The 13,884-nt window shown below is 34.2% G+C and overlaps 1 protein-coding gene across 1 annotated transcript in view; it reads left to right on the top strand.

Moving 5' to 3' along the window:
• The window catches only part of LOC150099229 (uncharacterized), a 54,115-nt gene extending 40,536 nt beyond the window's left edge, over positions 1–13,579 (top strand). The window contains exon 4 of the mRNA XM_090403830.1: positions 8,649–13,579. Within this exon, the coding sequence (XP_090259956.1) occupies positions 8,789–10,108 (1,320 nt within the window). The 5' untranslated portion in view covers positions 8,649–8,788 and the 3' untranslated portion in view covers positions 10,109–13,579. The remainder of the gene's footprint in view (positions 1–8,648) is intronic.
• The last annotated feature ends 305 nt before the right edge of the window (positions 13,580–13,884 follow it).

Raw genomic sequence — 13,884 nt, 5'->3', positions numbered from 1 at the left:
CATTTTTTCAGAGGTACTAAACCTAGAACAAAAAAAATATATATATATATTGACTCCTTATAAGCCCAGCATTCTCAACCTGTAATCAAACAGAGGTGCTGATATATAAAAAAATGTATTTAGTACTTACTTTTGTAACACATAAAGTCAGCACAATGAAAAAATATTCAAAAAAACTACAAGAAATAAAGCACTTGAATTATCATACAGGAATTGATAGGTCAGTTTTAGAATATGTACTGAAAAAGTATGATTACAACATCACCTAACTTTTCATTATCATCGAATTCCTGCCATGTACCCTCAAGGGGTGTACAGGATATAATAGTACTACATGAAAATTTACATCATTACTAACTTCCTATCTACAATTTTCCTCCAAATCAGTCTGTTACTTGTCAAGATTCCAACATTATCAGATCTTATATTTCTATCGTCTAAGGCACTTTTTATCGTATCAATCCATCTATATCTTGGTCTTCCTCTGGGTCTTTTACCTGCCAACCTGGCAGAGAACACTTGTTTTGCTAATCTTTCCTCTACCATTCTGTTTAAATGATCATACCACCTGAGATTAGCTCTACTAATGCATTCGTGGATGCTGAGAATATCAAGTTCTTTCCTAATATCCTCATTTTTAATATGATATTGCCATTGATGCCATCTGTTTGTGCTCCTAATCTTTCTCAGGACTCTCATATCTGCAGTCTCTAGTCTTTTGTCAAGTGTTTTACTTCTGACCCAGCTCTCAGATCCATAAGTTAAAACTGGTTTGAACACTACAGCTAATTTAGTGTTTTAGCTAATTTCTCTCTTATTCCATATAAATTCATTCAGTTGACTTCCTATCATACCAGCTTTGTTGATTCTGTTGTCTATTTCCATATTCAATTTCCCATCTTCACTAAAAATCGTGCTCGAGTAGCTGAAATGTTTTACTTGTTCCACAGGTTCTCCATTCACAACACAGTTGATATTTTCAATGCTTCTGCCTATTTTCATTGTCTTTGTCTTTTTATTGCTGACCTTCATACCATATCTATTACAACAGTTATTCAATTTAGTCAGGGACTCTTACAGAATTATAGCAGATTTATTTAGAAGTATAACATAGTCTGCATAAAGCAAAGAGCTGACATTAACATCTGCAATTTTGATATCAGGTTTAATACCACTTTCCTTCATAATGTGATCCATATAGATAATGAATGACAGAGGGAATAATGTACATCCTTGTCTTATACCAGATTTAACATTGAACCATTTTCCTGTACTTCCTTCAATTCTAATTGCTGACTTACAACTCAAATAAAGACTAAGTTAAAATATTGCTTGATATAATGCCCCATCGACACCATATAACTGTAGCATGGCACCTTATCATATGCCTTTTCCAGATCTACAAAATATAAATACAAATCTTTGTTATATTCTCATGATTTCTCCATTATTTGTCATAAAGTGAAGATCTGATCCTGACAGCCTCTATTTGGCCTGAATCCTGCTTGATCTTCACCAAACTTTTCTTCCACAATTCTCAACTGTTTCTCATGTATACTAGCATAAATCTTACCAGGAACACTCAGTAGGGAAATACCTCTCTAATTCTCACATTCAGTTTTATTTCCCTTTTTATATATGGGTACTATGAGAGCTCGACTGCAATCATCGGGAATTCGTCCCTCTGTCCAGGCCTTCTGAAATATGCAGTGCAGCCACTGTAAGACTTTTATACCTCCATACTTGAGCATTTCTGGTCAAGATATCATCTACTCCTGCAGCCTTTCCACATTTCAAGCCTTTGATGGCTTTCTACTTCAAGTATGGATATATGTTCCTGACTGTATGCCTGTTGACTGTTTTTTACCACTGTGCTATCACTGCTTGTTTCATTTAGCAATTTTTCAAAATAATTATTCCATACTTCAAGATTATCTTTTTCTCCAGTTTTCATGTCACCTTTATCATCTCTAATTCCTTTTACAACACTCTTTCCTCCATTTCTGAGCTTCTTCAACAACCTCCAGAATATCTTGCCACCTTCTTGATATTTATTTTCTATGTTCTTGCCAAAGTCTTCCCATGACTTTTGTTTAGCTAATTTTACACAGTGTTTAGCTTTCTTACATTTGTCTCTGTATTCTTTAAGAGCACAAGCTGACTTATTTGCCAGGAACTTTTGATACCTAACTTTTAATTTGCGAAAATGTGGCAGAATAGGGCTTGCTAAAACTGTAACCTTCCCCGATGTTTGACTGTCGTGCAAGAGATGTCACCACTAGGCCAATTTTAGGTGCTGTACTCAAATGAGTACGCTGGGATAAAATGAGTTAACTCTTCAATAGCTGGTGATCCATGCAAAATATTTTCTGGTACTGGAACATTAATTTCTGCTATGACATGTGATTTCTTTAAAGGTATAAAGATCACTTACAGTGTGATGTAAGATTAAGAGGGATTTTCAATCCAGAGATATTAGTAATGAAAGACATAGCTGTGACGATTGATCTTGTAGATTTCAATCTTTGTTTCTCACAATCTGGTCGTCTCTCAGGAAATTAATATTTAATCTTTTTGTTTGCTGTTTTAAGGATACTTGTGACATAAGAATTTTAAACGATCTATTGTTAGTATTCTTGCTTGTATTTTTTTAAAACTGTTCTGGTAATACCACTGAGGATGGTCTGCTATTTCCAGACTGAAATATTTGGTTAATTAAATATCTTTCTTGTGTTTATGTGCATATATCATTCAGTCTTAATCTTTTTGTGTTATAAAATTCCATTTCATTTCTATATGTAAAAGAAATATCTGAAGGTATTGTTGAAATTCCTGAGCAGTTTAACATTCATGTGGTATTTTTTTTTTCTGTCCAGAAAATAATTTTCTTTCTTCACCTAAAGCTATACTTTCCCAACTTTACAAGCAGTTAACAGAAAACAGATTCTGTGCTGTTGTGGTCATTTTGGGCAATCAGTTCTGTCTCTGCTCATGAGGAACATCATCAATAAACTTGAACAATCTTTTCTTGCAAAATATGCCATCTCTGCTGAACACTGGGTTCTGTGGAAGAACACAAAGTCTGAATAAGATTCCTCATGGAAGAAAGCTCTGAAACATTATACTGTCCCAAATTGACTGGTCTATTGATCTACATTTGTCTCCCTTATGGGAAATGTTCTTCAGGCTGCCAACTTTTTTTTTTCTAGGAATTTACTGATCGTTTATTATCTTACTAAAGCTGTTTTGTTACTTTGTTGAATTATTTGTTTCTGATAAGTTTTATGTTGATCTATTTTGTACTGATGATGCTTGCGATACACATGCTGAAATTTTACCAATAAAGAATTAATTTTCATAAGAACTGAGTTGGTGAAATTCAGCTCTTCTAATTTAGTAACTAAATTAAATGTTAAATTACATGTTCCACTAGCATAAAGTCAAAATTTCACAATTTTGCCTTACATTTCACTCGATCTCCAGGTAGGGCAGTTTCGAATATTATGTATGTTAATATCTCCTATCATTGTCACTGCTTCATTACCATTGGTTTTCATGCCAACAATTAAATCGGAACCCAATAGTCAAGGATATTGCTTACTGGAATCTTTGCAATTGGATTCATTCATCAAAAGGCAGTAAATCTCTCAGTCCTTTAGATAAATTTGCCATTGTATCTTGCATTCCAGTTTCTGTTCTGTGTTGATATTTTTGAAGAAGTAGTTTCTGTTCAGTGAAACTCTTTATACAGTTAAATGATATGACAGCAAATTTTTTTTTTTGTTGCTCCCACACACAAAAGGTTATTTATGGACCTATAGTACAGTTTGTACTGTGGATGGGCTAATGATTTTTTCAATTTTTTATCGATTTTATATATGTATACTTGCAATCCACTGACAATGACATTGTCAGTGGATTGCAAGAGGATATTTAGTTGCTTGCGGTTGATATGAAGCTGGGAAGGGTTATTAGTAATAGTGCAGATGTGGCAGCCCTGCAAGAGGATTTGAATAAGCTAGACAGATAGGCAAATGAATGGGGTGTCGGGTTTAATGCAGCAAAATGTAAGGTCTTGAGGTTTGGGACACATTGATGGGACGCTGCATACTCTATTGGATGAGCTATACTGGAGGAAGAAGGGGAGACGAGATCTGGGTTGATGATTGATAGAAACCTGAAATTTAGGGGGCATATTGCAAAGGTGGTGAAGGTAACACAGATGATTGCTGCAATAATGAGAAGGACACTGACCTGCAGAGACATAAAGAATTATCATTCCTTTGTATAAGACTGATCAGACCACACTTAGACTATTGGTCTCAGATTTGGTCCCCAGGATTTGAAGGGGATAAATTAACTGTGGAAAGGATACAAAGATGGTTTCAGGACTGTACAATGTTAGTTATGAAGATCAGCTGAGGGAATGTGGACTGCAGAGTTTGGTGGATAGAAGAAGGAGAGGTGATATGATTGAGACTTTTAAACTGTTGAGAGGTGGTTACAGGGTTGACACTGGGGAGTTCTTTCACTTGGTTGAACAGCGGGAAGGAGTGATGACAAAGGGGCTATCCCTGGAAGTTACGAAAGGAAAATGTGAGCAAGAGGTGAGGAGTGGTTTCTTTGCATGGAGGGTGGTTGAACCATGGAATGTATTGCCTGATAGGAGTGGTGAGAGTGAGAACGGTCAATGAGTTTAAGGAGTGGTATGATAGACTTTGTTTCCTAGGAGGGACCTCCCACGATGAGTCTTGATAGACTTTGTGTTTCCTAGGAAGGACATCCTGCGATGAGTCTTTTGACTCCATGGAGGCCTGCATAATAATAATAATAAATATCCTGGTAATGAACTGGTGTCAACCGTTTCAACTTAAAGCAGGAATGGGCAAGAGTCTAAAATCAAGTAGATAAAGTTCTATAAGCTTATTGTACCTAAGAATCTAAAAATTATTTTTCTGCTACTATTATATTGAAAATATTAATAAATTCATAAAATTTCATAAAACATTTTGGTAGTTGAAATAAGTAGACCGCTGCACATCCTGTTTAACCTGGATGTTAAGCCTCTTATTTGTTCTCTGTGTTTTCTAATTTATGGAGCTATCAAAGCCATTTGGTTCGAAAGAATTAGGTTAAAATCCTGTCCAAGATGCAAAGAACTGTTTTCTGGACTTTTCAGTTGAAGTTTAGTTAGCTGGTTTTCATACATAGATGGTATGGTATTTCTACAAAAACTGACAACCAGCAAGAACGTATACAGTTTACTTCCATAGCACACTTTGCCAATAGGATCAAATGTCTTATGGTAGGGAGTATGAAGTTTAGAATAAGCTAAATTACTGGACTGTGACAAGTCACTGAGCTTCAGAGAAGAAAACATGATGATGAAAGGATGTAATATGAAATGTCACTAATTATTAATAAAAAGCATGATAGGAAATTAGTTAGTAAGGAAAGAACTTGGTCGTGTAATAGTTTGTCTCATTCATCATGTGGGATTCTCTGTTTTATATAGGTGCACCTAATAGAGTGCTGAGTCAATGTATCTTCAACAGTGTATAACAAATCCTGTTTTAAAAGTTAGAAGTGTGGAATTAATAGATATGCAGTATTTAAATTAATAAATTTAAATACTGCATATCCATTTGCTGTCGTAGAAAGATCTGTGATACACATCAGCTGAGATTACGTCAACTGCACTGATTCAGAGGGTATGAGTTGAAGAGCATTCACTTATTCATGTCACAGCTGCTTTATTATCATGATAATTAATAATTAGTCATTTCTTTTAAGGTTACATGGTGATCAGCATTCATATTTCCGAATTTAGGGACACAGATCACACGCGTTGAAATGATTATTTTACTTATTATTAATAAAATCACACTTGACGTTTTGACACCTGTATTGAGGTAGTCATCATCAGAAAGATGCATGTGTTTAGGAAACCAAGCTACATTCTTGGTTTCCTTGGAAATGAAAGCACACAAGACAATCAGGACACCATAACGAAAGGAGCAGCCAATCACAAACCGACATCACAAGGAGCAGGCAATCACCCACAAACGAAGTTAGGAGCAACCAACCACCATCAGACCACGGCCTGGTTATCAACCAATCAAACTACAATTTCACCCAAAGTGACTAACTGCTGGAGAAAGGTCTAAACTACACCATTGTGTCTAAGCAAACTTGATATCATTTATCATATCAAGAGAGGTTTAAGATCCCTCCCTGCCAATCTAGCTGACAAAATACGTATGGAAACATCTTGTATACTAAATATAAACAAAAAACTAAACAAAACGGAAAAACTGGCCCTCAAATCCCTTTAAAAATAAAAATAAAAAAAAAAATAACCAGGACATTATAATCACAAAAGCAGACAAAGGAAATGCCACTGTTATTTTAGATCGGACAATGTACATAGAAAAAATGAACCATTTGGTATCTGACCACAATACCTACCAAATGGTAAACTACAACCCCACGAAACGCATCAAAAAGAAAACAATTGATTAAATCCGTTAACACGTGGGCAGAAGAAACAACTAAAAAATTAATACCTCATTATGCCCACTTGCCCAGAATTTATGGCCTGCCAAAAATACACAAAACAGACACACCACTACATCCAATTGTTGAAGGAATCGACAGCCCAAATTACCACTTAGCCAAAAAATTAGGACCCACACTCAAGGAATTGGTAGATCATTCCCCTTCCTACATAAAAAAATACACAACATTTCATAAAATTAAAAACATTACACTCAACGACCAAAATTTATTAGTCAGCTTTGACATAACTTCCCTCTTCACCAATGTCCCTATCACTGATACTATCTTACTCCTACAGAACATATTTCCACACAACATCACGGCCCTCTTTGCCCATGTACTCCACCATGGATATTTCATGTGGCAAAACAATTTTTACCTTCAAAAAGAGATTACAGTCATGAGCTCACCACTTTCACCCAGTAGCTAACTTCTATATGGAAGACTTTGAGCAACAATCTTTAGAATCAGTGTGCCTAAAGTCCAAAATTCGGCTCAGATGCATCGATAATATTTTTGCCATTTGGCCGCACTGCCATGAAGCACTAAATACATTCCTTAGCCACCTGAACAAACAACATGAACGTATCCAATTCACCATTGAAATGGAAAAAACAACTCTCTTCCATTCCTAGACACGTCTTCCCTCAGGTTGTCTCTCCTTCTCAGTCTACTGCAAACCTACACACACAGGCCAGTGCATACACAAAAATTCTTATCACCACCCAACACAAAAACTTGGGATCATAAGCACATTTAAACACAGAGCTTAAACGATTTGTTCAAATGAACAAGCTCTAAACCAGGAATTCAAGATCATCAACCATACATTTATGAAAAATGGATACAGTAAAGAAAACTATTCATGAGATCCTCCATAGAGATATATAATAGAATGCCATTGCCATACCTTATGTTAGAGGCATTTCCGAAAAAATAGACAGAAAACGACACATTAAATACCTCCATTTTGGGTAAACCGGCTTTCTGTCCACGCACTCCAAAACATACCACAGAATTGATTGGAAAGGTATCAGGTGCCTACACTGCACCAAAACCTGGTTTGAGAGGAAATTTAAAGAAGCATGTGAAATGCTCAAACATAATCCAAATCTGAACAAAAATGATGGTCTAACCATTCCAAGGATGGTTAGACCATCCTTGGAATGGTTAGACCATCCTGGAGGACCCATTTGCAACCTTTATAGCAACTAAAACAAGCCAAAGAAAAATCTCAATACAAGCAGACTTGGTGAGATTTTTTTTTTTTTGTTCTTTTCCCCTTAACATTCAACAGCAACTTGAACTGTACAAATACAGAAGAATCATAGTACAGGAGTACTTCAGCAGAGTTTATTGTGATTTTTTATTTTATTTATTATTTATTTATTTTAATTTTTTTATTTATTTAATTTTATTTTTTTATCACTAGAGGTTAGCCTAAGAAAAAGATTAATTAACAGCATAGATTTAATTTACCTTTATGGAGTGCAAGAGCATGTAGCTTGGTTTCCTATACACATGTATCCTTCTGATGATGACCTCAATACAGGGGTCGAAAAGTCAAGTGTTATTTTATTAATAATAAGTAAAATTATCATTTCAACACGTGTTTTCTGTCCCTAAATTCAGAAATAGTCCATTAACTGTCTTATAATGTCTTATATGAGAGCAAAAAAGATATATAACTGTATCATTTTGAACATTATTTGGCCTGAATCCAGTTTTGTTCCTCTCCAAGCTTCCCTTTCATAATTTTTCTTAGCCTTAGCTCATGTATTGTATATTTGCATAAATCTTACCAGAAATCTTACCAGAGGTTAGGTGTAGAGACAGTTGTAGATGTCCTCCCACGATAAGTCTTCGGACTCCTTGGAGGTATCAGGAATAATAATAATAATATTCAGAAGGGAAATTCCTCTGTAATTCACACAGTTTTATTTCTCCTTTTTTTTTTTTAATAGATGCATACTATACAGTATTATCATGCCTTTAAATTTATCATTGTAATAAATGTTAGTAGTGCCATTTCCTAATATATTACAAATATATTTACTTGTTAAAAGGATTTATTTTTCTTTTCTTCCTAGATACAAATTGGATCATTTATTAAAGAATGTGAGAATGACTATTGATTTTGAAAACACAAATCCTGAATTTAGTGCCAAAGAGTTCATTTGGTCTTCCATGAAGATATAAAATTAAATTGGTTTTTGTATAAAGGATAGTTATGGAAGAGTCCCTGAAAATTGAGAATTCAATACTCTTCACAAATACAGAAGAACAGGTGAACAAAAAACTGTTTTTATGTCATGCTTGTAGAGAGACGTATAAACAGTCAGAACAAGTGAAAGTGCAGTTGGAAGGTGATACTAATGAAGATACTTTTATTTGTATTGCTTGTAAGAAATCATTTACACACTTCAGTTATCTGGAACAACAGAAATTTGACACTGATGAGCAACATCTATCATGTGAAACTACTGGAGAGTCATATGAACATTTGAATAATTTGAAACAGCACAGAAAATTTCATACTACTCAGAGGCCTTTTACTTGTGATGTTTGTGGTAAATCATTTACATTATCCAGTTATTTGAAAATACACGTAAGAATTCACACAAATGAGAGACCTTTTATTTGTGATATTTGTGGAAAGTCATTTAAACAGTCTGCTCATCTAAAAGTACATGTGAGGGTCCACACTGACGAAAGACCTTTTAGATGTGAAGCTTGTGGCAAATCGTTTAAGATGCCAAATCATCTGAAAGAACACATAAGAATTCATGTGAATGAGAAACCATTTAATTGTGAGTTTTGTGGAAAATTATTTTCAGAACCTGGTTATCTGAAAAAACATAAAAAAATTCACAGCAATGAAATGCAATTTACATGTGAAACATGTGGCAAGTCATTTGCATCATTAGATCGCCTGAAAATGCACATACGAATTCACACAAATGAGAGACCTTTTAGATGTGGAACTTGTGGTAAATCATTTATATTCTCAAATTATCTGAAAAAACATGCAAGAACACACACAAATGAGAGACCTTTTTGCTGTGAACTTTGTGGGAAATCATTTAAAGTATTACATTATCTGAAAGAACATATAAGAATCCACACAAATGAGAGACCTTTTAGCTGTGAAATTTGTTGGAAATCATTTAAAGTATTCTCACACCTGAAAGAACATGCACGAACTCACACAAATGAAAGGGCATTTACATGTGAAACTTGTGGAAAATCATTTACGTTATCAAATCATCTCAAAGCACACACAAAAACTCATACAAATGAAAGACCTTTTACTTGTGAAACTTGTGGAAAATCATTTAAAGTGTCAAGTCATCTCAAAGAACACATAAGAACTCACACAAATGAAAGACCTTTTACTTGTGAAATTTGTGGAAAATCATTTAAGCAGGCAAATCATCTGAAAGAACATACAGGAGTTCATACAAATCTAGGACCTTTTGTCTGTGAAAGTTGTGGGAAATCATTTAAGATATCAAGTCATCTAGAAAAACACAAGAAATCACATAAATGAGAGACCTTTTATTTGACACTTACTGAAAATTATTTCCAGTTGTCTGAAACTAGAAAATATTTCACTGTAAAGAGAAAGTTGTAATGGAAAACTTTTGTGAAATTGTTTAAGGAATCTAATTATCTGAAAGGACACACACATTCTTTGGAAAATGCAAAAATATTTTGGAAAAATTTGGAGAAAAGAGCAAAGCTAATAATAATGGCAAATACCTGTTGGATTTCTGCTCAGGACATGGACTGGTTATTACTAACACCATGTTCCAACATAAAAATGTGCACAAATTCACATGGAGAGAAGAGGCAAGGAATAAGAAAAGTCTCATTGACTATATTATTGTTAATAGTGATGTTTTCTCCCTAGTGCAGGATACCAGAGTGTACAGGGGATTTGAAATTGGAAGTGATCACTATTTAGTCATGAACAGGATAAAATTGAATTTCATATTGAAAAGAATAAAATGTAAGAGAGTTTTAAAGTGAATAAAAGTTGAGCAGCTCTCAAATGTGAACTGTAGACTAAAATACACAAAGATTGTTGAAGAAAAAATGAAAGAGTTTGAGAACAGGAACAAAACCTTGGAGATTCAGTGGCAAGCCTTGAAGAAAACCCTGATTGATTCAGTCAGAGAGGCATGTGGTGAGGTTGTCTGCAAGGATAGAAAAATCAGAACTCAATAGTGGACACAGGAAGTTAAAGAGGCAGTGAAGGAAAAGAAGAAAGCATATCAAAAGTTCCTGGCAAATAAGTCAGCTTGTGCTCTTAGAGAATACAGAGACAAATGTAAAAAAGCTAAACACTGTGTAAAACTAGCTAAACAAAAGTCATGGGAAGACTTTGGTAAGAGCATAGAAAATAAATATCAAGAAGATGGCAAGATATTCTGGAGTTTGTTAAAGAAGCTCAGGAAAGAGTGTTATAAAAGGAATTAGAGATGATAAAGGTAATATGAAAACTGGAGAAAAAGATATCCTTAAAGTATGGAGTAATTACTTCGAAAAATTGCTAAATGAAACTAGCAGTGATGACAGCACAGTGACAAAAAAAACACTGACCAGGCATGCAATCAGGAATACATATCGATGCTTGAAGTAGAAAAAGCCATGAAAAGTCTGAAATGTGGAAAGGCAGGTAGAGTAGATGATATTGACCAGAAATGCTCAAGTATGGAGTTATAAAAGTTTTACAGTGGTTACATTGCATACTTCTGAGGGCCTGGACAGAAGGACGAATTCCCAGATGATTGAAGTAGAGCTCTCATAGTACCCATATATATGAAAAGGGAAATAAAACTGATTGTGATAATTACAGAGATATTTCCCTAATGAGTGTTCCTGGTAAGATTTATGCCAGTATACTTGAGAAACGGTTGAGAAGGATTGTAGAAGAAAAGCTTGGTGAGGAGCAAGCCGGATTCAGGCCAAATAGAGGCTGTCACGATCAGATCTTCACTTTATGACAAATAGTCGAGAAAGCATGGGAATATAAAAAAGATCTGTATTTAAGTTTTGTGGATCTTGAAAAAGCATATGACAAGGTGCCAAGAGAGGAGCTATTCAATACGTTACAGTTATATGGTGTCAATGGGGCATTATATCAAGCAATACTTAGTCTTTATTTCAGTTGTAAGTCAGTAGTTAGAATTGGAGGAAATGCAGGGTTTAATGTTAAATCTTCTGTCTGACAAGGATGTACATTATCACCTCTGTTATTCATTATCTATATGGATTACATTATGAAGGAAAGTAGTATTAAACCTGATATTAAAATTGGAGATGTTAATGTCAGCTCCTTGCTTTATGCAGATGATGTTATACTTCTAAATAAATCTGCTATATGTCCGCAAGATTCCCTGACTAAATTGAATAATTGTTGTGATAGATATGATATGAAGGTCAGCAATAACAACACAAAGATAATGAAAATAGGCAGCACCATTGAAGATATCAGCTGCATTGTGAATGGAGAACCTATAGAATAAGTAAAACATTTCAGCTACTTAGGCATGATTTTTAGTGAAGATGGTAAATTAAATATGGAAATAGACAACAGAATAACAAAGCTGGTATGGTAGGAAGTCAACTGAATAAATTTATATGGAATAAGAGAGAAATTAGTCAAAACACTAAATTAGCTGTATACAAGACAGTGTTCAAACTAATTTTAAATTGTGGATCTGAGAGCTGGGTCAGAAGTAAAACACTTGACCAAAGACTGGAGATCGCAGATATATCTGAGAAAGATTAGGGACGTGAACAGATGGCATTAATGACAATATTAAAAATGAGGATATTAGGGAAGAACTTGACATTGTCAGCATCCAGGAATGTTAGCATAGCTAATTTCTGGTGGTATGGTCACTTAAACAGAATGGGCGAGGAAAGATTAGCCAAGCAAGTGTTCTCTGCCAGGTTGGCAGGAAAAAGACCCGAAGGAAGACCAAGGTATAGGTGGATTGATAATGTAAAAAGTGTCTTAGAAGATAGATATATAAATAAAAGATCTGAAAATGTTGTAGCTTTGACAGGTAACAGATTGATTTGGCTGAAAATTGTAGGTAGGAAGTTAGTAATGATGTAAATTATTCATGTAGTACTATCATATACTGTACACTCTTTTTAGAGTAAATGTCAGGAATTTGGTGATGATTAATTTATTCCCATGTCTTGAGATTCTGAACTTAGAACTGGTTGTGAAGGCATGGGAATTTATTTTCAAGAACATACTGTTTTAACACACTTGCAGGTGTTCATACTAAGCCTGCTGTCTCTATTTCAGAAAGAAATCATCAAATTTCTGGTATGTGCCATCGAAGGGGGGGGGGGTACAGGATATGCCATAATAGTACTGCCTGATAGTTTATATTATTATCAAACTATCAATTTTTTTTTTCAGAATTACAATATCAATCGTTGCATTATCTTCTAAGGCTGGGGTGGCCAACCTTTTCTGTTCCATGCACTGATTTATTCGGTTACAAATTCAGATGCATTATACAACTCTTGTACCCTTAAAAACTCTCAATAAAAATAAGTTATTATAGACATGATATATTGATTTAATATAAAAACAAGATAAACATTACTTACCTTAATGAGACTTCTGGGTCTGTTTTCATTTTGCAAAGCATTTAATGTTTTGAGTTAAATTAGTTACTGAGAGCAGCAGAGAATTCTTCAAATTTGGATTAGTAACTCGTGACCTCATTTTGTTTTTAATCAATTTCTTGGCTGAAAATGCTTGTTCATATCTGTACATCGTTTTGAAATGACAGATATATCTATCGACAAAATTTCTTAATTCTGGAAAATAGTCGTAGGATAATGATTGCCAGAAATTAATCATGTCTGAAGCATTTGGGCTGAGGGAAACTCATCAAATTTCATGTTCAATAATGAATTTGTTTTCAAAATAAATTCCATTAGTATGTTACTAGGCATCACAATCAAAGAAAATAAATTTGGTTTATAAATTTAAGTGCCATTCTCTTCTTCAGCAAAATTACAAAAACAACTTTCAAGTGATTCTTCAATAACCTGATTTTTTCAATATATTTTATAAAAGTGCCTCAGGATCAAACAAATTAATGTACAAAACATGTGCATGAAACAATAAAATGGCTAAAAAAAAAAATACTAAATTTTAGCTATTTTTCTACATATAGATTTTTGGTTAATACTTTTTGCATAAATAAAAAAAAAATGATAATAATAACATTTTTATTATTATCATTTGGGTCAAAACCTCCACTTCTAATCATCCAATGTTGCTATATG

The sequence above is a fragment of the Typopeltis vanoorti genome, chromosome 14 (assembly GCF_054136105.1).
Source record: "Typopeltis vanoorti isolate ZY-2024b chromosome 14, IOZ_Tvanoo_1.0, whole genome shotgun sequence".
Lineage (NCBI taxonomy): Eukaryota > Metazoa > Arthropoda > Arachnida > Uropygi > Thelyphonidae > Typopeltis > Typopeltis vanoorti.
Note: the sequence above shows the minus strand (reverse complement) of the source record. Positions and strands in the feature narration are given on the sequence as shown.